The sequence below is a fragment of the Mirounga angustirostris genome, unplaced genomic scaffold (assembly GCF_029215605.1).
Source record: "Mirounga angustirostris isolate CCGP_5_RB_7025 unplaced genomic scaffold, mMirAng1.0.hap1 SCAF_7, whole genome shotgun sequence".
Taxonomy (NCBI): Eukaryota; Metazoa; Chordata; class Mammalia; order Carnivora; family Phocidae; genus Mirounga; species Mirounga angustirostris.
Genome location: NW_026991715.1, coordinates 49,535,579 through 49,560,148, shown reverse-complemented (window position 1 = coordinate 49,560,148; position 24,570 = coordinate 49,535,579). Strand labels below are relative to the sequence as shown.

General features: G+C 44.6%; 1 protein-coding gene and 1 long non-coding RNA gene across 5 annotated transcripts in view; one reads left to right on the top strand and one right to left on the bottom strand.

Annotated features, from left to right (window-relative positions):
• RGS7BP (regulator of G protein signaling 7 binding protein) overlaps positions 1–20,650 on the bottom strand; it is a 101,758-nt gene extending 81,108 nt beyond the window's left edge. The window contains exons 1-2 of one of the 4 annotated variants that reach the window (XM_045895423.3): positions 19,786–20,650; positions 18,726–18,892 (exon numbers count right to left, since the gene is read on the bottom strand). In XM_045895423.3, coding sequence (XP_045751379.1) covers positions 18,726–18,892; positions 19,786–19,950 — 332 coding nt within the window. In that variant the 5' untranslated portion in view covers positions 19,951–20,650. The remainder of the gene's footprint in view (positions 1–18,725; positions 18,893–19,785) is intronic. The other 3 variants (XM_064596165.1, XM_045895418.3, XM_045895411.3) reach the window with 3 other exon arrangements.
• Positions 16,245–17,319, top strand: LOC123858368 (uncharacterized). Its single transcript, XR_006794149.1, has 2 exons — positions 16,245–16,772; positions 17,160–17,319. It is a non-coding gene; the product is annotated as an uncharacterized LOC123858368 (long non-coding RNA).
• Positions 20,651–24,570: the final 3,920 nt, after the last annotated feature.

Here is a 24,570-nt window from a genome sequence, read left to right as displayed (position 1 = left end):
GGAATGGTATCTACAGCCCAGCGTAATCAACGGGATTGAATGAAATAACCCAGTTGAAAGTATGGCCATAACTCGAAATAGGGTCCTTTGATTATCAGTCCCATCCTCTTTCCTTTCAACTTCTCAGTGGTTTTCAAACCCGGCTGTAGGTTTGCAAAATACTTGTAGAGGTTTTGTTTTTGTTTTTTAAATAAATACCGTGTCTGGGCCTCACCCCGGGCATTCTGATTTAATGGATCTAGGAATGGAGCCCTGATAAGAATGTCTTAAAAAAACTCGTCCAAGAACTAGAATGTGCAGCAGGGTTAGGACCACTGCTGATGCCGCGCAGATGCTGGAACCATGAGCTCACAGAGAGGTGATCCTCCTGGCACTCACTTGTGCAAATTAACAGTGGAACTAAAAACATCTTACAGTTATTCTTTCTGGAGCTACCAGCACCCGAGTATATTACTTGGGTGACTTCATAGTTAATTTTCATGGGTCTTTGGTCTTCAAAGTGGGAAGAGGAATGCATATTCTTGTAACCAAGTTTTTCGAGAGCTTTCAATGTTTGCTTTAGGGCTGGTGCAGTGGAAGGGCAGTAGGGCAGTGAGGAGCTGCAGCTTGAGGGCGGCCACCATCTGCCCCCACAGTTACAAGACCCCTTCGCATTAGCCCTCGGATCTCCACAGCTTTTGGCCCCCACCTGCTTGGTGGCCGCCAGCCTCCCCCAGGCATCGCCAAGAGCCCTGGGGTGGTTTCTGTAAAATATTGGTAGGTGTCTAAACAATGTCTTTTGTTGCTCACTGCCACAGTTAGCTAGCCTGATCCTCTGCAGCCTCAGTCCCCAGCTGTCCCAGAGAGTTGCCAATTGCACTAGAACTGTCCATCACTACCATTGTCCCTTCCTGGCTACAGCGAGCTGGAAATTGTACCCTGAGGCTGAGCAAAGTGGAGCTTACCTACCACTCCTCGAGGGCAGAGGCTGCAAATTAGAAAGACTGCCATGTCCTCCGTTTACCTGAAGAAGCTTCGGGAAGCAACGTTAATTGGACTGCAGAGCTCTAGCATTTAGTGATTCAGCTTTCAGTTCAAAACCGCAGATTCCATCTCAGGGCCTGGGCTAGGGAGAGTTGAGGGGCACAAAACCTCAGGATGTTAAGGGGCTTTGGGGGCAGAGGGCAGAGGCTGAAGTAGGACAGAGGGAGCAGGGCTGGAAGAGCATGGGACCTGCGATGACAGACACATCAGTGGGCTCCTGTGGGCTATCTCTGTGGGCCTTAGTATAATAATAATAAAAAATTCTAAAGCACTTTGAAAGCTCAGAAACTGGGGACCTTACTGACCTCAAAATCCCCGAAGGTATAATGGTATCAGCAATAAAACATTGATGTTTCAAATGTTGATGTTGAATCATAGATATAGACCCTGAATCTATAACTAGAACAAACTATCAAGAAAAAGTTAAATTGCCCTAGAATCCCAGCCTCTTAGCGTTTTCTTGAACTTACAGGTCAGCCGTTTGACCCAGCTTCTCTGCAAAATGCTTAAGTTTCTCCTCCAAACTTCCGTCCCTCCGCTGGGGCCCCCTGTGCCTTTCAAGCCCCGATCCACTGTACCGTCACCTTCCTTTACCTGCGTGCCGATGGTCCTGGTCTCAGGATGGTCTGATTTAGGATTTTTAAACTTGACGATGGTGAGAAAGCAAGACACATTGAGGAGAAACTATTTTCAGTTCTAAATTTTGCCCTTTTCCCAGACTAGCAAGGTACAGTACGGTGCGTTCTCGGGACGCTGGGCACTGACAGGGAGCCTTGGCTCGCAGTTGGCCGCGCGGGCGTGAGGGCCCACACGCCATACGCTGGTAACCACTCTGGGTCTCACTGTCAGGTTAGTGGTCAGTACATGACGTGAGCTATTCACCACTTGAATATAAAACAGGCTTGGTGTTCGATGATCTTACCCACCGATGGCCCAATGTGAGTGTTTCAAGCACCTTGAAGGGAGGCCAGGCTAAGCTATGATGTTCAGTAGCTTAGGTGGATTAAATGCATTTTCTTCCTAGAATATTTTCGATTTACAGTGGCTTTATCAGGACGTAACCCTATTGTAGGCTGAGGAAGATCTGTGGGTTATTGAGGGAGTGGGGTGTGATAAGTAGGGGGAAGGGCAAGAGATGAATAGATAATCCACTGGGCTACACTAAGTCTTCGATAGGGACACATTGAGGATCGAAAGGAAAGCTTTGATGTAGGTTCCACACTTGTAAGCAGAAAAAACAGGTCATGGAATGAATACCTTTTGCTGGGAATTCAGAAATAGCTATTTAGAAATGGTCATGACTCTTGGGTGAATGGGCATTTGTCAGTACTTTGTATAGAGTACCTTCTTTCGGTGAAATCCTGTCAGCTGCCAAATGATAAAAATAACAGGAAATCAGGTTGACTCTTGCCCCTCCCCTCAGTATTTCATTTATTTAGAAAAATTGCTCCCTATTCAGCATTCACGTGGACCTCAGACTCTGTTACATATCTGACAGGCTATTTGTCTTGATCTTGATCATAATAAGATCAATGGCTCCTGTTTGATATGAGAAAGTAATGTGTCAGCTGTATGATAATTTAAATAATTGTCCTCTTATCAAAGGAGAAAGGGTCTTTCAAGGAATTTGACTTCAGGGCAAATACACAAATATTCTATTTTCTCTCCTTAGGTTCAATTCCAGAAATGTTTAACATGTTCCTAAGGCTAATTAAGTATTTGGCCTTATTTACCTAATAATTCAAGGCTAAAAATATGCATATGTATTTCTGTATTTGGTTATTTTTTATTTTTATTTTTTAAAAAGATTTTATTTATTTATTTGACAGAGAGAGACACAGCGAGAGAGGGAGCACAAACAAGGGGGAGTGTGAGAGGGAGAAGAAGGCTTCCTGCAGGGCAGAGAGCCCGATGCGGGGCTCGATCCCTGGACCCTGGGATCATGATCTGAGCCGAAGGCAAACGCTTAACGACTGAGCCACCCAGGTGCCCCTGTATTTGGTTATTTTTTTAACGAGGTGACAGATACTGACAAGTTTTAGATCCCCAAGGTGCCATTCTGAAAGCAGCAAAAAAACTGAGAAGGTAATACAGGTCAGAGTTACTAATGCCAACCAAAATGAGAAGACCTCCTGGTGTTTCTTACTGTTCACATCTGATAGTCTGCAAATACTCCGAGCAAGAAGCAGGTGATAATTAACAGAGGTAGACACTAATGGCTGAGGGCCACTTGTAGTCTGTAGCGTTTTTCTCTTGGCCAACATTTTAAAATCGGGTTATTTGACACACAAGCATGAATTCATGGATTCTCTTAAACAAAAAAGCCACAAATATGGCACATTCGGCCCACCTCTCCACATGGGAACCAGCAATCAATGAAACCTGGGTAGCAACTGCCTGCTTCAGACACGCAGGCGCATGCTCTCTCCCACACCACTGCGCCTGGCTCACTTCACTTCTTCACATTGTCTTTTGGGCCTGTGGTGGGCCTGGGTTTGGAAAGCTTGAACTTCCTCTGACCGCTAACCCCATGACTGTCTATTTCCCTTTATTTTCTCTTCACTTCATTCCTTTGATCTCTTGGCCATACCAGCTCCTTAACCAGCCCATTCCCAAAGAACAAATTCATTCTTTCTTCCCCACTTTCTTTCTTTCCTCTTTTCCAGATAAATCGTTCCCCTTTCCTGTATCTTTCCTCTTCCTGTTCCACAGAATTTCCTTGTCTGAACTTGGGGAATGCCTTTATAATGCTGAAGTGGGAAGAAAAGACAGTCCCAGAATGACCGTGATGATCTTTCTTTTGCAAAGATGACACCTAAATAGATACCCGAAATCATTTCACATTTTCACGTCAGGTCTACATTGGTGCCCGTGAGATAACCCAATACTGAAAGTCAGAGCATAATTTAAAGGCACTCTGAGTCTGAACAGACTTGGTAACTTAAAACATATTTCATCCTCAGAAAACAGAAGATTGAATCTATGAATATAAAAATGGTTGATAAGGCTTGTTTTATGGAGAGAACATTTGCCGAGTGATTTTGCATTATGGTGCATGCTGTGGCCTAAAGTAATCTGAGCAGTTTCCTCATTATTCATTGATGGTACAGTACTAAAACAGATGCAGCCATTTGAGCTCAAAATCCAGATAGTAAGAAAACATGACTTCTTGGTGAAAGATGTTCATGGGAGTCCCCCAGTTGGGAAGATCCAGCCATCTCCTTCAGAACCTACTGTTTGCCCTGTAGTTACTCCCTGGTGAGGGGTGAACGATGTCCTCATTCCTGACCGTATGCTGACTGGTAGGGGCTTCCTCCAGTCTCTCCTCCACTGTGCATGTAGAGAAGGCCTCTCCAGTGTCCACAGGTGATCTCCCCACAGCTCTGCTCTAAGAGTTATGGGTTATGGGGCTTTTAGCCATCTGTGGGGATCAAGGGAATGGACCCAGTGTGATGGTTCATTTTATGTGTCAATTTGATGGAGCCATAGGATGCCCAGATACTTGGTTAAATATTATTTCTGTGTATGTCTGTGTGGGTGTTTCTGGAAGAGATTAGTGTTTATTTATTTTTTTTAAAGATTTTATTTATTTATTTGAGAGAGAGAATGAGACAGAGAGAGAGAGAGCACGAGATGGGGGAGGGTCAGAGGGAGAAGCAGGTTCCCCGCTGAGCAGGGAGCCCGACGCGGGACTCGATCCCGGGACTCCAGGATCATGACCTGAGCCGAAGGCAGTCGCTTAACCAACTGAGCCACCCAGGCGCCCCGAGATTAGTGTTTTAATTGGTAGACTGAGTAAAGCAGATGGCTCTCCCTAATATGTGTGGGCCTTGTCCAATCCACTGAGGGCCTGAATAAAACAAAAAGTTAAGGGAGGTTGAGTTCTCTCTGCCTGGCTACGGAGCTGGGACATCAGTCCTCTCTTGCCCTTGGACTGTGACTTAAACCACTGACTCCCCTGGTTCTCAGGCCTTTGGACACTGACTGAACTATACCACCTGCTTTCTTGAGTCTCCAGCTTGCAGAGAGCAAACTGTGGGATTGCTCAGCATCCAAAACTAGGTGAGCCAGTTCCCCATTTTACACACACACACACACACACACACACACCCCACATATCCTATTGGTTCTCCTTCTCTGAAGAACGCTAACACACCCACTTTAGAAGGTATCTTCCACTCACCTCTAAGTAGGATATTTCTCTGTTCCGTGGAGGGGACAATTATACTTAAACCACACATTCCAAATCACAACCATAAGATTCTGATGCTTTATATTTGCCTTATCTAGTTCATTTGGGGGTGAAAAATTCTGTAGTGGTCCTCATAGGGAAGGTCTTTGTATACCAGCCACTGTTTTTAAGTAGGACCCAGATAAGGATTATTATAAAATCAAAATGAATAGATTTTTATGAAAGTTAATAAAGTGCTAGTAAGAATAATAGTCTTAAGATTAAGATTTATCCTTGACTAGCTTTCCCATTATTCATTTCTTACTCCACCTGCTGCTTATTATAGTAGAATAAGTACAGACATGGGATACTATAGGGAAAAAAAACACATTTGAACAAAAATAATGACATAAAACCCAAAATGTTTGAGATACAGAATTCAAGAAGCATGAAGTGCTTACTATATACCAGCAACGATTTTAGAAACTCTACTTCTACCCAATAAGTAGACACATCAGAAACCGGCATCAGAAATATGTCCATGTGGGTGAAGGGGGAGTGGTTTATTCATCTAAAATAAATAGGAATTTCCACAGTGATGAAATTGGTAGGATGAAAAATGAAAAATCAGAAATGATTTGTTGATATCTGAGAAAGGGAGAAAAAATCAGCTTCACTTAATTCCTTAGCTCGGTAAGTAGATGGCAAGAATGGAAATAGGAATTCCAAATCAAATTGAAATGCTTCCAAATTAGACCCACTAAGGGAATAAAAGAGTCCAAGATTCAGAGCCTGAAGCTCTAACAAGCTGTCATGCTGGCTTAAAACTGGAACTCTGTTGAGGTGGGCAAGGTAGATCATAACTATGGTGATTTTAAACTTCATTTTCTTGGCAAACAGGGGCTCTTGTGGGTTCATTGACCAAGGATTGGGTTATTTTAAGAAGTGGTGTTTTGAGACTGGTCTGATGATCTCTTCCCATTCGTATTCCTATGAGTTCTTCCCATATTTTTCTCCAGCTTGAATGTTACTTTCTTGGGTGTACCCATCACCTCAGTGGGAAGTTTTCTGTCCTTTGAGTCCCTGCACACTTGGTAGCATTCACTTCCGTTTCTCTCTTTACCCCTGTACTCATTGATGCCTTAGACGGCCAGTGTCACTGTGGTCACGGGGTGTCCCACTCCTGCTCACGTGTCCGTTGCTGGGAAGAAGCACATTGCTTCCTGAAACCCCGAATTCAGCCTAAAGTCTGATGGCACATGCTCATTTTTAGGACTTGCATGGGCAAGCAGGAAAGAAGGTGCCAAAGGATGGAAGGAATTGAGTAGACCTAACGTGGAGGAAGAAAGTCTGAAATAGTTGGGGCTCAGAGAGAAGTGCTGAGGCTTCCAGAATGCAGAGCCGAGGTCCATTCACACTCTACTGGCAGCTTCAGAAAGACCATAATTGTGTTTTTTTTCCCCTTCCTGCTTGTTTTCTCTTCTCACTAGCTGAGTAAACTTTAAAAGCCTTCAAATCAGTTGTGTGCCAGCTGAAGAAGTCCTTGTCCTGAAGTGTGTCCAGGGGAGGCGAGAGGCTTTGAGCAGAAATAGTATTTAGTGGCAGAGAAAGGGAAGGAAAGCAGGTAGGCCAATTTTGGGGCCATTCCAAGGAAGAAAGGAGCTGTCTGAGGAATAGCCTGGCATAGCATCAAGAATAAAGACTCTGCTACTACAGAGACCAGTGTTCAAACCCCAGCCCCACCAATTAACCAAATATCTCAACTTTCTCACCTAAATTTACTACAAAATGAAAATTAGAAAAATCTCTATCATTCTGGGTGCTCTGGAAAGCCTCCAGGTATGCCTCATCTGGATTCAAGCGGGAGTCCTGAAGCCTCACTGGCTCTGGATGGGACCACTATAGTGGAGGCATGAGGGAAAAGTGCAAAGAATCCCAAAGACCGGGGTTGCCTGGGTGGCGCAGTCGGTTAAGCATCTGACTCTTGGTTTCCGTTCGGGATCGTGGGATTGAACCCCACATCGGGCTCTGCATTCAGCATGGAATCTGCTTGAGACTCTCTCTCTCCCTCTGCCCCTCCCTGCCATATGCATGCTCACATGCTCTCTCTCCCTCTCTCAAATAAATCTTTTAAAAAATCTGAAAAATGAAAACAAAGAATCCCAAAGACCATAGTCCTCACGTGATCCAACTACTGAGGTAACCCCAGCTCCCACCTACCTACATAGTTGGCTCTGTGATTGGACCCCTGTAGTCTGATCTCTGCTACTTTGAGGTAGATGCATTTCTTAGCCAAAATACCAGACTTGAAAACCTCTCTCTGGACTAAGTAGATATACTATTTCAGATGAACTCATGTATTCATGAAAGGGTCCAGCACATAGCTGGTTCTCAGCACATTGACTGCTATTTCTCCTTTCCCATGGTTCAAGACAGAAATGTTCACTCATGGCAGGAAGCCTGCGGCCACACAAAGAGAAAGGACATTGCCACTTGTTCTTCAAAGTTTGGTCCAAGCGCCACCATCCCCTTTTTGAAGTCTTGTTTCCTGGCTACAGTCACTTGAGCAGAGCTGATTGCTGCCTCCTTTATGTCTGTCCTGTATCGCCTGCTTATTTCTATAGCATCACCCATGACCCCGTTCTGCAGTGAATGTGTCTCTACACAGATGCTAGCCCCCAAGCTCCACAAAAGCAGAGTGGTGTTGCTTTTATCTTTACATTTCCAGAACCTAGCACTGTGCCTGGTCCAGAGTAAGGTGTTCAGTATTTCGTGGATAAATGAATGAACAAACAAACGAAGAAGAAAATGGGCAGAAAGGAGCAGGTAGATGTTGAGGGATCACCTCCCACTTCTTTTTCCCCACTGTAGCAGCCCTTTCCCCAGGTCTCACGTCCAAGCTCCCTACCCATCCCCAGTCTTGCTAAAGATCCCATCCTGGGCCTTAGGAAGCATTACTTTGATTTACAGTTTGGGAGATTTTGTCCTCACTGGACAGTTAGTATGGTGAGGGATATATGTGAGTCAGATCATGAAACTTGTGATCGGGAGATCCACATGACTTGGTCCTGGCCAATGACCTGTTCGTAGTTCTGTGTGAGGCTTCTGGGAAGTCCTTCGGAAAGGGATGCATTTATCTTATGTCCTTGTCTTTTACTCCCTGCTGGGAACATAGACACAATTTCTACAGCTGGAGCAGCAGTCTTGGGACCTTGGGACCTCTCACATCTCGTACCTCATACCTTTGAATCATGAACCAGTGCTTACTATCCCCCTACCCTTGAATTTTTAATGACGTGAGAAAATAAACTCTTCCGTGTTTAAGTCACTGAAATCCTATCTATGTTACTTGCAGCCGAAGACAATTCCAAACTGATAATCTAGTTTTTTTTTTCCTTAGACATGACTAGGTCAGTCTATGTTTGGACTTTTACATTTGCTCTTCCCTCTGGCCGAAGTGCTTTTTTCACAGATCATCACCTGCCTGACCCCTTCTTAAGGTCAGATACTAGGTTAGAATGTCACCTTCTGGCGGGGGGGGGGGGGGCTCTCTGAAAACCCCATCTGAAAATAACTCCCCACAGTCATCCATCATTCTTTAAATCATATTCTGTTTTCTTCACTGCATTTATCACTCTCTGAATTGCACTCTCTTTTTTTTTTTTTTAAAGATTTTTTTTTAATTTATTTATTTGACAGAGACAGAGACAGCGAGAGCAGGAACACAAGCAGGGGGAGTGGGAGAGGGAGAAGCAGGCTTCCCGCCGAGCCAGGAGCCCGATGCGGGACTCGATCCCAGGACCCTGGGATCATGACCTGAGCCGAAGGCAGTCGCTTAACCAACTGAGCCACCCAGGCGCCCTGCACTCTCTTTTGCCTGTTAGTTTTCACTCAGTGAATTAAGGCTTCTATAACAAAACACCATGGACTGACTGGATGGCTTGCAACAACAGAAATGTATTGCTCATCGGTCTGGAAGCTGGGCGGTCCAAGACCGACGCACCACATGGTCATGTTTGGTGAGGACTTTCTTCGTGGTCCATAGCTGGTGCTTTCTTGCTATGCCCTCACATGGTGGAAGGAGTGGGGGATCTCTTTGGAGCCCCTTTTATAAGTGCCCTAATCCTATTTATGAAGGCTTCCCCCTCGTGGCGTGAGCTTTACCTGAAGGCCCCACCTACCAATACTATAACTTTGGGTGTTAGGTTTTCAACATAGGAATTGTGCAAGAACATAAACATTCAGACCCATAGCACTTCTTGATCATCCTCACTAAGAATGCAGGAATCTTCTTTATTTTGTTCAGAGCTGCTATATTTCCAGCACCTAGAAAAGCACGTGGCATATGGTGGGTGCTCTATAAATAGTTTCCCAGACAGGGAGGAAACTTCCAGAGTTGCAAAAAAGCATATATTTCCCCATAGAATACGCTGTCCTATGTTGCATAGGTTTATAATTTAGGAAACAGTGGGTTAAGTGCATTTTAGGACCTAACTGCTGTATCTAACATAATTTAGATGAGTTTCCAGTTCAATTTTTCTTAATGGCCTTACTGTAATCTTGATTATAGGTCGCCTTGTAGCTTATCCTTATATCCAGAAAGCACTGCCTCTCTACCTTTTATTCTTAATAGCTCATCAGATTTTAAGTCCTTGATGAAATTCTTTGGTTTATTAAAGGAAGTTTTAAAATTATTCCCGAAAGAGTCTCGCTGAATCTCAAGGAGATATTTCCGAATTGATTTCTGGACTGCCACTGCTTATATTCCCTGCAGGCCCTATTCCATTTCACCTCCTGGTCTGGAGATTATAATCAACCCCTTTCAAAGGTACCTTGCCTAACTTCCTGCCCTCCCAAGTGGTTCCTGCACCCCTTATCTTTTCCATAGGTCCATTTAAAAGTGGCAGAGACTTGTTAATCTCCTTGGGACTCTTCTCTTTTGGATTTCCGTGTGAGGAGTATGGTGGGCTATGAGGAGACTACACATAAGCCCTTGACATTCAGAAGAGTAAATGATCTCTTTTAATGGCTGAAGGGTTGGGGCACCTGGGTGGCTCAGTCGGTAAAGTGTCTGCCTTCGGCTAAGGTCATGATCCCGAGGTCTTGGGATTGAGCCCCGTGTCAGGCTCCCTGCTCAGCTGGGAGCCTACTCCTCCCTCTCACACTCCCCCTGCTTATGCTTCCTGTCTCTCTCTCTTTGTCGAATAAATAAATAAGATCTTTAAAAAAAAATAATGACTGAGGGTAGGCTTTTATAGAGAGAACCCACAGATGTAGACTAATAGGATGGGACCATCCTTTATATACTTTTAGAGAATAAGAAGTCAATCAGTTTGAGTAAGTAAAGAGTTTACAAGTCAGATGGTAAGAGGAGAGCCCAGGAATACAGATTGGGTGCCGTGGCTGAGAGAGTGAGTTGCTGGCCAGTATCCATTCTCTCCCTTTCCTTTCTAGTTAAGGTGTCAATCAGAGAAGAATATGCTTCCCAGTCTCCTCTGTAGTTAGGTGTGACCTCCTGATGCAGTTCTGGAAGAAGTTTTGTTTGGGTTTACTTAAAAAGAGCTGACCGAGCTAGGAAGTGTGGCCTTTTCCCCCTTTATCCTTTCCTCTAGTCTGGAATTTGGAATTTGGACTGCTGACAGGACTGCTTTTTTTAAAGTCATGTCTTGTAGAGCAGAGGAAATAATATAGTTACTGCTCTTGAGCTGTGCTTTATGTAGATATCCTTTTAGAAGAGACAGAATTAAACTTTCAAGGGCTGAAAACTTAAAAAATTCCTTTTAAAAGTGATCCTAATGGAAAATCATTATTTATTCAATATCCACTGAGCAGATAGATATTAGGGTGATATTTTATCAAATAACTTGAAACATAATTTAAGTAATCTTAAAATACACCCTGCCTGCTGATCCCCTGTAATAATGAACACCTATGCCTCAGAAATCGCTCTTAGGTGTGTCTTTTTTTGTTTTTTTTTTAAGATTTCATTTATTTATTTGAGAGAGAAAGAGAGAAGAGAGCGCGCGCAAGAGAGTACAGGGGGGGAGGGGCAGAGGGAGAGACAGAGGGAGAAGCAGACTCCCCGCTGAGCAGGGTGCCCGATGCAGGGCTCCATCCCAGGACCCTGAGATCAGGGCCTGAGCCCAAGGCAGATGCTCAACTGACTGAGCCATCCAGGCGCTCCTTAGGTGTGCTTTTTAAGTCTTCTATTGTTTAAAAACGACATACTGGTTTTACAGTTACAAATCAGAAAGAAATAATGGTCGAAAGTAATAGATAAGTAATAAAATGTGAGCTAATCTAACCGATCAGTTCTTACTGAAGCCTTTGTCAGAATAGGTTTTACAATCCCAAGTAAGGTTAATGAACGAACAAAATGGACATATCCTCACTGACTTGCCACTCAGGGTGCAAGCATAAATGAAACACAGCCTTGCTCTCTTGTACTTCACCATCTCAATAATCAAGTGACAATAAATTTTCCTAAAGTTCATTTTAGTTTAATTTTCTCTCTGACTGGAGCATTTGTTAAGAGGGCTCTCACAAGGTGAAGGTCATTAGATCTGTTCAAAGCATAAAAAGGCTAACTTCAATAGGCAACTGGAGAGCCCTTGTCTAGATTCCATATCACCCGTCATTTTGTGGCTAATGATAGCACTGAGTTCTTTAATTTGGTCTGAGCCAGTACTGTGTCAGTTGCTTATGGTTCTTGAGCAACAGTATTAGTACCGCTGAAAGACCACCAGCACCTACCCCAGTTCTAGCCGAGCGGACGAGAGAAAGTGAGCACTGTGTATGCGGACTGTCATGTGCCTCTCCTCTCCCCCCGCCCCCCAGCCAAATATTCTCTCGTATAGCTGGATTTTTGTTCCACCTTTATGTTCCGTGTTTACACACTGGTAGTTAAATTGATTAGAGCCAAGGGCTGACCACATTGGGGATTCAGTACCTTTGTGATCACATTCATTTCATACAGAAAACAATCTAGTCCTTGGGCACAAACTCCACCCGTAATATGAGTTAAATATTTAAGTCTTGCAAATGATAAAGCACTGGGCACTGGGAAGTCTTTGTGTGGAAGTGTTGAGAGAATGTACAAAGTGCTAGGCTGAGCTCTACCTCCATTCCCACTGGGCCCAACAACCCAGAGTGTTCATTCTCCTACAGATGGGCCAAAGGAATTTGCTCTGGGTTGAATTATGTCTCCTCAGCCCCAAATTCATATGTTGAAGTCCTAACTCTTATTACCTCAGTATGAGATCTTATTTGGAAATACACTGTTGCAGATGTAATTAGTTCCATTAGTATGAGGCCATACTGGAATAGGTTAGGCCCCCTAATCCAATATAACTGGTTTCCTTATAAAAAGACAAAATTTGGACCCACACACATACAAAGGGAGAAGGATGTAAGAGAGAGACGCTTCAGCAAGTCAAGGAACAACCAGAATTGTCAGCAAACCCACCAGAAGCTAGAAGAGAGGAGCAGATTCTTCCTCCCCACCCTCAGAAGGAACCAACCCTCCCCACACCTTGATCTTGGATGTGTAGCCTCCTACAGTGAAACAAGAACTTTGTGATGTTTAAGCCACCCACTGTGTGGTACTTTATGACTGCAGCCCTTAGCACGCTAATATAGAATTGTTCTCCTGTCCTTCCCTTTGATGGCTAGCATCTATCTCTCCCCTTTCATTATCTGACCAGTGAGAGTTAACATTTTTAAAGCAAAAACACCTGTAATAGAAAGGGAACATACAGGACAGAGTGGGTGGCTTGGCAGGCTTGCCAACCAGGCCTCTTGTACTAAAGCGTTACCGAGTGAGCTGCGAATCTGAGTTCTCCCTCTCCCTGCTCTCCTGACTCCCTAGCAAACAGAATAAGGAACAAATAAGAACCAACTAAAAGTGGGCCTGGGAAAAATGGGGCAGAAAAGTCAAATAGGAGTCAAACAAAACTAAAACAGTCCAAAAAAAAAAAAAAAAAAGAAAAACCAGGAGGAGACAGATGGAAGCAGAAAAGAAGAGTAAACTAGGCATGATTGGTCAGGAAACTAATTGCTGGAGGGAAAAATCTGAAATCTCTGGGTATGAATCTCTACAATATTCATTATATTATTCCCAGAATCCATTAGGAAATTAAGGTTCTTCTTGTGATCATAGTGTGTTCACATCTCAACAAATATATCTCTGGAATTCAATCATCAAACTTCATGCATGATGCTTATTTTATTTTTTATAGTTTAGTTCTGTAGCCAAAGTCTGTATGATTCCCCCTGAATTAACCTGGAACACTGGAATGATGAAGCCAGAAGACTCAGGTCATTCAGTTCAGCACTTTCGTTGAGGTGTACAGAGAATTTAACAGACTTTTTGTCCAATGTCACACAGCCTGTACCAGAGCTAGGCGAAAAGATTTTATAAGTATGACATAATTTATTAGGAATAGAGTTTGATTTATACAAAGAAAATCTTCCTAATCTACTTTTGAACCCTTGCATATCCATATTGCTTTTAAGGTATTAATGAAGAAGCCTTAGGGCACCTGGGTGGCTTAAGTCAGTTGGGCATCCGACTCTTGGTTTTGGCTCAGGTCATGATCTCACGGTTGTGAGATCGAGCCCCACGTTGGACTCTGCATTGGGCGTGAAGCCTGCTTGAGATTCTCTTTCCATCTGCCCCTTCCCCTTACTCAGGCTCTCTCTCTCAAAAAAAAAAAAACAAAAAACAACAAAAAAAAAAACGCCTTTTAATAACCATCTGGGAAGCCTCAACCTAGAAAATTCCTCCAAACATAATATAAGGAACTAAGATAAACATTTATTTCAACCAAGGTATTTATTTGAAAAATATTGGATGGATAAATTTATTTTTCATATAGGTGTATCATGATACCCTGAATTTTGCATGTCTTATGAATACGAACACTAATCTGAATTTCGTAATAGTGTAACCGTGTGCTAGTCCGTCTTCTGAGTTCACTTGACATATGTTCACTTAGTCCTTATAATACTGTATGTTTCAGTGTCATTAGCTATTAACCCCATTTTCTGATGAGAAAACCGAGGCAGAGAGGGACAGTATCTACCTTCATCCAAGGTTACGCTATTTGTAAAAAAGGCAGGGCTGAGATTTGAACACAGGCAGTCTGACTGCGAAGCAGTATGCATCTCAATACACACGGATTCCCAGCAAGTGGTAAAGCCAGGATGTTATCCCAGTCTAATCTGATTTAGAGTCAGAGCTCTTTCCCATCGCTCGATCCTGCCTCTCACATCTGCGTACTTGAACCTCCCGTTCGCTCTGTCAGCAGCCGCCGCCAGAAGGCAGAGGCGTGAAAGAGATGTGGGGCGGCACAAAGCAGCCCAGCAGCTGTGGAGGAAACGGGATCCCAGTGCCCAGCCCGCCAGCCACACCATCGTCTCCGGTGTCTGCTGGAGGATACTGTCTCCTCTGGGTCGGTCCTAGCCGGCTCGCTGTGCTCTTTTCTCTTGGTTCTCAGGACACGGTGTGTTTGGTGGAACTGGCGCCAGACCACGGAGTGATTGGCATGGATTCCGGGCTTAGAGCGGCCTTGGACTGGCAGAGTATCCTCTAGAGGTGGGGAGTCATGTACTTGGCCTCACAACTACCCCGTGGGGACCATGACAACGAGTTGACAGAGGAGGGAATTGAGATTCAGACAGTGAAGTAGTTCCATCAAGGTCACAGAAGATGGTTCTCTGCCCAGGTCTGCCTAAATGCTAAGTCTTCACATATACTTGCCCAAGTTACCTCTAAAGTTGCTTGAAATCATCTAAATCTCCTCAAATACAAAACAAGGACATTGTGCTATATCAGTATACTATGTGCCCTGAAGCCCTAGGGATTCTTCAAAGGTGTCTCAGAAGTCATTTTGGGAAGGAAGTCCCAGGTCACCAGCCCTGGTAGCCACCTGCCCCTGATGTGTGTGCGTGCATACACACACACACACACACACACACACACCATGCAGGACACAGCAATGCTACTTTCAACCTGCCTTCTAAATCTGACTTTCTACATTAAGATGGAAGGAAGATTCTGCTGCTAAAACAAGTTTGGGGACCATTCTAGCAAGTGATCCCTGAGGCCTCTCTTAGCTTTAATACCAACGAGAGGATCAGCACCGTAAAGGGACAGCAACTGGTCACTCAAACCAGGCAGAAGAGACTGGGGATTCACCTGGCTGGCTCTGTCCAGAAGACATCTGTTGCCTTTGAAAGAGAAGGAGGTACTGCAACCTTCGCTGGTCTAGACACAGTCTGAGAAGGTGGCGTGATGACGTCTGTGATGATGGCCTTCTTACCCAGGGCCAGCTAGTGAGAAACAGTCTGTGGTCACCATTCCTTGAGGGAGTCATTTAGGGATGAAGGGGGTCTAAGCATCTGTGGCTTAATCCCAACTCATTGGCTCTTCTCCTCTTTTTTGTTTATCTTGCTTCATCCTTTTTTTACCCTGTCTACCTTCAACCTAGTCTCCCTTCTCTGGCCCCAAAGCCAGGTGATAAACAGGAAAGGAGTGGTGGTTCTGCACTGGTTAAGAAATAAGTCATTTCATTTACTCCTTCAGGTCTTGCTTTTGCCCCACCTATGTTCCTACTTAGAGCAAAGCATTGGAGTTTAGGTGATAGCATCGGGCCGCATCTTGATGAATGCATGGAGAGCCAAGTTTTCTGTTTCCCCATCCCTGTAGTTCCTACCCCTTTCACTAAAAGCTGTGTATGTAGGAAAGAATAAGGCCAGGTGTTATTATTCATGGTGATAGTGATCATACCTTTTTACAAGACACTTACTGAGCTATATTTTACACATAATAAACTTCACTCATTTTGAATGTGCAATTCAGTGATTTTTAGTAGCTATATAGTTGTACAATCATCACCACAGTTCAATTTTGGAACACTTCCATCACCCCAAAAAATTACCTCAAGCTCACTTGCAGGGACTCCCTGTTTCCACTCCCAGATCTAGGCAACCACTAATCTACTTTCTGATGTGAATAGATGTGCTTTTTCTGAGGATTTCATGTAAAAGGAATCATATAATATGTGGCATTTGGTGACTGGTGTCTTTGATTTAGCATACTCTTCTTGTGATTCATCCATATGTTAGCATGTTTTCATATTTCATTCCTTTTTACATAATACTTCTTTAAATGGCAGAATTATGTAGAGAAAAGATCATGGATTTCAGAAGTATGCAACGTGGGGCCAAATCACAGTCATTCCACTTCTTAGTTGTGTAACTTTGGGCAAGTTCCTTAACCTTTTTGAGACTCATTTGTAACAATAAGGCTAATAATCATCTTTCCCTCAGAGGACTATTCTGTGAATTAACTGGATCGTGCTGGCAAGTGATGGGTGCTCAAGAAATCCAGTTTTTGTCTCTACATTCCCCAGGAGCCTTTGCTTTTCTTAACCCTGCTTCAGATTTTAAGGTGAATGCTACAGTCTCCCTACCGGCTTTCACATCAAACTCGACATGAGAGCCAACATAAGTAGCAGTCAGGAATGGAATTCCACCAAGGAAAATCATCACATCCTTCATTAATGAAGCCCACATGGTAAGAAGCTAAAGGGATTTCCTTCGTTATAATGCTGTCATTTTTTTAGAAAGAAGGTTAAATTGTATTCATTATTTTAAGGAGGAAATGTTTCAGGTTCCATCCTAGAACATTGTATAGAGTTGGCCTTACCTTTGCAAGGCTCTAAGAACAACGTATTTTCCCACTAAGTCTTACAAAACTGCTCCCAATAAAATCCACTCTCGGGTAACATAAAAGTAAGTAGCAAGGCGCTGCCAACCCCTGAGTATATAAAATCCATCTCAAATCCTCAAAACTCAACTTTGAGCCAGTAGTTTCAGACTCCTTTCCTGAAACTTTGGAAGGACCTGAATTTCATGTGTGTAGCAGCACAGACTAAACTGAACTCCTTGTTTCTTTCTCCAGCCTATCTTCTGTGATTGGAACATGTCATCAACTTGAGTTTCACCTTCGAGGAGTCCTGAATATAACCCCATCGTACGGTCTTGGACACAAGTTGACAAAGATGCTATTCTTTTGCTCTGGGCATAACATTTCCTGTTGTAAATCTGTTTCCCCTTCTGAATCATTGTTTCTCTCCAGTTTTTATTCCACCAATATTCTCCTTTGTGTTTCTAGTTGTTTTACCTCCCTTCTTGTCTGGGGTTTATCACGGCTGCATTTCTTCCCCCAATTCCTTAAACACTGAATCCCTTTCCACCTTCTAGATGAAATGCCAGATTCACATCCTGTTAGGCACAGTGTAACAGTTAAAATAGAAAAGGATGAGGCTTCTAAATATTTCCACCAAATGAAATGGGTTTGTAATATACTTTACGTCTCATTTCAAGGACATTAGATAGTGCATCTTTTCTCATGTTATAAAATGCCACTTGTTAAATGCAGTTACTGAGAAAGGCAACATAGGGCTTTCTAATCTATATATACCAATAGTCACTGTACATATTACCGGCATTATACATATTACCGGCTTTATACATATTATTGGCATTAAAGATGGCAAAGAGTGATTCAAGTGAATAAATTAGATATAATTCCTACACATGGTCAATCTGCAATATTATCAGGTTAGTCTAATAGACTTGAGCTTTGATTATGATACAGACATACACAGATAAACAGAGAAAGGCTTTATCCAGACGGAATCAAACACTTAATGTGTTTCTATAAGGATTCCTGTGTTTCCTTGCTCTATGTTCTTATTTGAGTATAGTAACTTGACAAAATCCATGACTAACTTCTTTCCTGATATGGAGAGATCAGGAAATAGATGAGGTCTCAGAAGTGAAGTTTCGCTCACTGTATTAGCACCTAAAATAGGACCGGGGATCCATAAGGGTGATAAAAAGAAATAAAAATAATGGGGAAGGGCACATGAACAGCCTAGATTTAGATGGCTTTGTGAATCTCCACAGTCTTCACCAAAATTTTCGTCCGTTAAAACTTTCCTTTCATACACTACACTGAGGAGAGTAATTTATATCCAAGACTTTATTTTAGGGATTTTATTTTAAATGGTATCAAGGAATTTATCTCATGGTATAAATAGTTTAGTAAATCTAGGATTTAGCAAAGATTTTCTCTCTACTGAACTGGCCTTTCGTGCAGTAGATGTTCAGCAGCTGATGACAAATAATCTCGAGGGGTGATGACTTAACTTCATTTTGACGGCCAAACATTCTGCAAAAAAATTCTGAAGCCCCGAGTCCCGATATGTGGACAGCATAGTGCAAGTTAATTTTTTTTTCAATCACTTAATGACCCAAGTCTTGAATATATGTATATTCAAGAATCACACAACCTTCAGATTGTAATTTGGCACCTAGTTTGCCTATAGCTCTCAAAAGAATCCTGATCTCAGGTGACCCCATATTTGCAGAGATCACTTCTGAGGTCTTGAACACCATAAATAACTGTGAGCATCCATGCATCATGTATATGAATGACCAAATAATGCCAAGAATCTCCTACCCCGAGATGGCAGCAAGTTTTTGGTGTGCCTGACGAGCCATTTCACAGCCTTTGGTTCTTGTCTTGTGCATTTCCTCCCGGAGTGAGGGGCAACTGACGGAGACGTCCCCGATAGAAATGACCAGCTCTCGGTACAGGGCCACTTGCGTGTTGAACTCTTGGACAAGCTGAAAAAGAATTGAATTGCCTTCACCAACGTTTCCTATCTGGGTGTATACAAACATGGGTTTTCAGTGACCCCTCAGCCAACTCCACAAGTTCCAGCTAAGGTGCCTACAGACTGCTTAAAGATCAAGGCACAAAGATGGTAAGTTTCTCCTTGTCCAAGGCAAGTGTTTATTTTCATCGGGAAGTCCGGTGGTGGAAGCTCTATTTCCAGACCTACTCCCTCCCTCTCTACCATCCCCCCTCCTCCCTTAGACTCAGTTTCTGAAGAGCAAGAGCATATGCCACTCCCAGGTCACTAGAGCTTGCTGTTGGGAACTCTCACATATAATGCTCCCCTGTACTACAGCTAAGATAAGGATTTTAAGTTGCGTGGGGATAAAGGCCAAAGATAGGTTGCGAGAGGGAAACCGTTCACCTCCTGCCAGGCCACTGAACCAGAGACTGGCTCAGGAGCCTGACGGGAAGACCGGCCACAGACTCTGCGCTGGAACCTTCGTCCCCTCTGCAGCGCCCCGTGTGCTCTGTTTGGGTTTATTTGCTGCTGTCTCCCCACAAAGCAGCACCCCCACCTTCCCATCCCCTCCCTCCCTGGTGAGCAAGCCACTTCACCGTGTCTTTTGCATCCACCCTTCTCTGAGGGGGTAGAGGCATGACTTACAGCCGCTGACCCTAAGACCCTTGCCGTGGCACTTCTTTGCGGGGACATTACGACCCGGGTGTCACCCCGAATCTGGGGACTGCAGATTTAAAAATAGTGCATGTGCACGTGATCGGCATGGAGGAGCTGAGGGTGGGGGAGTGGCTGGCAGTCAAGCAAACGACTAACATACAAGATGCCCCCACCTCCTCTCCAAAAAGGAAAAAAAAAAAAAAAGGCGCAGTTTTCACCTACCATCTTGCAGTCGTCCAGGGCTCGTTGGGTTTTGTGGGCGCTCTCGGAGTTGCTGCCCCTGCGCTCCCAATCCCCGCTCTGCAGCGGGGGCTTGCTGATCTGGAAGATCGAGGAGCGGGTGGACCGGCTGGGGCGCTTTTTGCGCCCATTCGGTGCAGAACTCATGCATACACATCCACCAAGCCGAAGCCGCTGGTGCAGTGCGCCCCGGCGCGGGCGGCCCGGTCGTTGCCCTGCGCGCCGCCAAGCAGCCGGAGCCGGGAATCGAGGCGCGGCGCTCACAGGGTTGGGGCTGGCTGCGCGGGTGGGTAACCTTCAGCTTGAAGGAGAGCCGGGGAAGCGCTGGCTGTGCGCTGCAGCATCGCTTCCACTGAGCAGCGAGGAAGGGGCTCGGTCAAGTTCTGCTCAGCAGCATTGCCGGCCCTGTCCCGGGAGCTGGGCGCTGGCGCGGGCTCGCACTACCTTCCCCTCGGCATGGATTGCAGCGCTGGGCGAGAAGGAACGCGCCGCCAGGCGGTTCTGAGTTTCCATTCAGATGGGGGAGCAGCTTTCAAAGCCTGCGCTGTAAGGTGGGAGTTGGTGGGGGGGCGGGTATGAGTCTAGCTCTCGCCTCAGAGTCTTCCCGCAGCGGCGCTCCGTCGTCTTTCCCCTCCCTCCCCCGTCGCCAGGCCTGGAAGGCTGGCAGTCCCCGAGGCAGGCAATCGGCTCTAATAGGCTGCCTTGATCCCCCGTCTCTACGGGCTCATCTGTTTGAGGATCCCAAATGGATCCGTGGCGGGACTGGCAGACGCAGGCAATCTGTCCGCCTGACGTGGTGCGCTGCCCCGCACATTGATAGGACGGGAATACTAATGTGATCCGTCCAGAGAACCCCCCCCACCTTCTCCCTCCACGGTTTATGCACTTACCCAATCAAATCCCCGGGAACGTCAGTTGCAATATTACTTCATCTGCGCTATTCTTAGAAGCGAAAAGTGTCATCCGAGTGGAGCACATTGCCACATGCTGGGACCTAAACATGGATTTCAAATCAACCTGTGTGCGTTGAAGGCCCTCACCATCTGAGACCATCTGGGGGCCACAGATAATCAAAGCCCAAACCTAGGAGCAAGCGAGGTTTTTGATTCAAGAGGAAAATGTCTTGATGACCTAAAAGGAAAGCTTTGTTTCCCTGAGTGTGTTGTTGCTGTAGTTGTGTTTTTGTTTTGTTTTGTTTTGTTTTTGTCTTTGTTGGGCATACAGGGAGCGGGACTAGCAGGCGGTAGGGCAGAACGGGGAAGAGAGCCGGGGAAGCGCTGTCAAATTGGTCCTCCTTCCGTTTTCACCAGTAAAGTTCCCGGTCTCCTGTTCCAGAGTGTGACTTTTTACTGTGAGAGACGCCACAAGTAAGAGCCACCAGGCCTCCTTTCCTTGGACATTCAGAACGACCAGTTCTCCTTTATGGAACATCAGTGAGCCAGAGGCTGGTGGAGCTGGCCCAGGGAAGTGGAGGGGATGTCTGCCTAAAGGGGGGTGGGGGTGGCAGTGAGTTGCTGGGCCATTTAAGTCCACTTTTACCACTGACATCCTAAGATTCTTGTGGGAAGAAAAGAGGTGGAGTTGGCATTCTGGTCTAATGTTTGTTCTCATGAATGATTTATTTGGAGGGGACGGATAAAGAGGTCTACCACAGGGGAACTAATTATGTGTCCAAAAGCCTCATGAAGAGCAAATCAGACATTCCTGGTCACTCTCTTAAGGGGATATGGAGAGTACACACAGCGGGATAGTCAGAAATAGGAAGACTAACACCTTAAGGAGGGTGTCTCTAGGATTTTCTTTTTCTTTCTTTTTTTTTAACAAGACAGGTAAACGTAATGGAGTCGGATAAGAAAGATGGTTGGTCTTTGTGCCCAGTTCCTGTCACAGAGCTCCTAAAACCCTTGGAATTTCCTGAGTGATAAGGGTGATAAGAGTCTTTTGTCACCAGGAAGACTAAGAATTGGTTAGAGGTTTGGAACTCTCAGTCCCACCTCCAACTTCCCTGAAGAGAAGGGCTAGAGATTGATGAATCATGAATAGCCAGTAACTTTATCAATCATATCTACATCATGAAACCTCCATAAAAACCACTACATAGTGGGATTCGGGGAGCTTCCGGGTTGTTGAAGGTGTGGAGGGGCTGGGAAGGTGGCAAGCTCCGCATCCCCCCTCCCATACCTTGCCCTCTTCCTTCATCACATTCTTTATAGTAAACTGGTAACTAAAGCCCTTTCCCAAGTTCTCTGAGTCACCCCAACAAATTATGCAATCTGAGGGGGGTTTGTGGGAACCCCTGAATGGGTGTCAGATGCAGTCCGGGGACTTGATACTTGTGATTGGTCTCTGAAGTGTGGGCATTCTTGTGGGACAGAGCCCTTAAACCATGGAGTCTGATGCTAACTCCAGGCAGTTAGTGGCAGGATGGAGAGGAATTGTAGAACACCCAGTTGGTGCTGGAGAGTTGAAGAAGTAGTGGTGAAGGAGACACCATCTGTTGGGGGAACAACAAACCCTAACAGGTGGACATCTGAATGGGATATTCAGTTGTATTTGCCTAGTATTTGACAAAAGATTGAGAATCAGTATTCCCCAAGAGTGGGAAGGAGGTGGCATTAGCCCCCAGGTTGACCTCCCTCCAGGTGCTCGGATGACTTGGAGACCAGGGTGGGGAGCTATTCTGTTAGCAGAGTCTCCCCAAAAATTGGGAGATAAAAGAAGTTCACTCTTACCCAGCTCTCTGACTATTCCTCTTTCCTCAGTCTCAATTTTCCCTGTGTTTCCTGTGTGTAGGGAGAAGTTGAGGAACACATCAGCTGATTCAGTGAGATTTGCTAGCATTTGGTGAGTGGTAGAGGGATGCTGATGAAGAAGATACAGGCAGGCTAAGGGGCCTTAAGAAGAATGGATAATACTCATTTATAAACTGTTTAAGTCCCGGTGATACAAACTCCTTTCGTAACAAGTAACTAATCCTCCCCACCTCCGCAAGAGTTAAAGTCTGCTTTAACCCAAGGTTGGTAGTGCTTTGGAGAATTAAAGGAAAGGAGACCTCCTTTTACATGTGTGTGGTCAGAGGATAAAGAAAACAGGACACTGGCAGTCAGTCTTCTGGGAATCTTTTGCCGCCAGTCTGTTATCTCATCCCTTTCCCTGCTGGGCAACAGTGGCCGCCACCAGATTTGAGCATCTCAAAGCTCCTCAGTAGTATGCTTCTACTCCAACTACAACCATCTGGTTTCAACTCCCCCCTTCTTCTGCCTAGAGACAATTTCAACAAATTAAAAGAAAAAAGGCAACATAATCGTGCTGCCTGGTTTCTAGCCATAATTCTTGGAGGAGGTGGGGGGAGGGGAAAAATGGGTTCAAACTCAATGCCACATCTGAAGGACTACAGGTTTGGAAACCTGCGGGGGGATTAAGCGGAAATTGTAGGTGCCCGTTGGCTTCCCCGATACACAGCCCAAGCCATTTTCCTGAGAGGGGAGAAAAGTAACATCGGTGCCAGAGCCGTCTCTCCCAGGGACAAATGCTGCCATCAGAATAGCAGCAAGCAGGCTTAGTTTCCTCACCTTCCCCCCCACTCAGAACAGCATGAATTTACATTCTTGGGGCTGTCTGACTGCCAAATAGAAGGGTAAAGTGCAGTTGGAAATCCCAAAAACAAAGGCACATTTTCTGGTTGTCCAGACCCATTTTGGTACAGCCCTAGTAGTGGGTCCTCTGTAGGTGTATTTGCTTTGACCCCATCTCCTATCCTAGATTCACTCCAGTATAAGATCCGCCTTACACTTCACATTCTCTATTTCATAATTTCAGAGAACTCATTTTGATTTGCAATTTTTAAAAATAAATGTTAGTTTGGAGTGAATATGAGTGTCTGTTACGTTTCTTCAAGTTGGTGCTATAAGAAACCACAGCGAGACCCAGAGACTCACCTTTCAAATGGGGCTGACCCCTCATGAACGGAGGTACTGGGAGGCAGGTTTCATCTGGGAGTGAAGTTCAGGGTGGGGCAAAAATGAAAAAGGACCTTATTTGTGTTGGTCTGTGACATAGGCGAAGAAATATTCATGAAGATGCTGAGCTCTAAGAAGTTGGGGAGATTTGAAGGGAATGATCAGGTTATTTCCTATTAGTGTCAAAAGAGATTGAGTTATTGAGAAGAATTTTGTGAGTAAACTACCTACTAAATGCTTTACACTAAAAGCTGAAGGAAGTACAATCTACTGGGAATACATACTAGTTTCAAAAATATGTTTGAGTATTTTCACTAGTTGCACTTGCACGTTCTGTTGGTTCTAAAGCTTATATAATTTGGAGGCCTCCTTTTAAAGAAAAAGAATCCTGCCACATTGTTTTGTATGTGAAATAAAACATATTTTGCACTGGTTGCTGTGCCATCGTGCAGATGAGAAATCTGTATGTGGGATCTGTGCTTTGGTCAGAGTGCGAATAAAACTCACTTCTAAGAAAAAAAATTAAAAGAATTGAAAAATGTAAGTACAAAACTAGATACATGGTTTTGGAAAAGCCTGTACGGGTGAGGTTTGCCAAAGCGAGTGTTCATTACCTTCATGGTAAATGGACACATTTCATGTCTATTTTATGCATAGTGGGCATCTGATGGGCCTCCTCTGTTTTTATTCCCCCTTTTCTGATAATAGCACCTTAAGTTTTCTTTGACGAATCAGTCTTACCTCATTTCTTATGACATGGCTCAGGAATGGGCATATGTCCTGGACATGGTCAAAAAGAGTGGTCTAT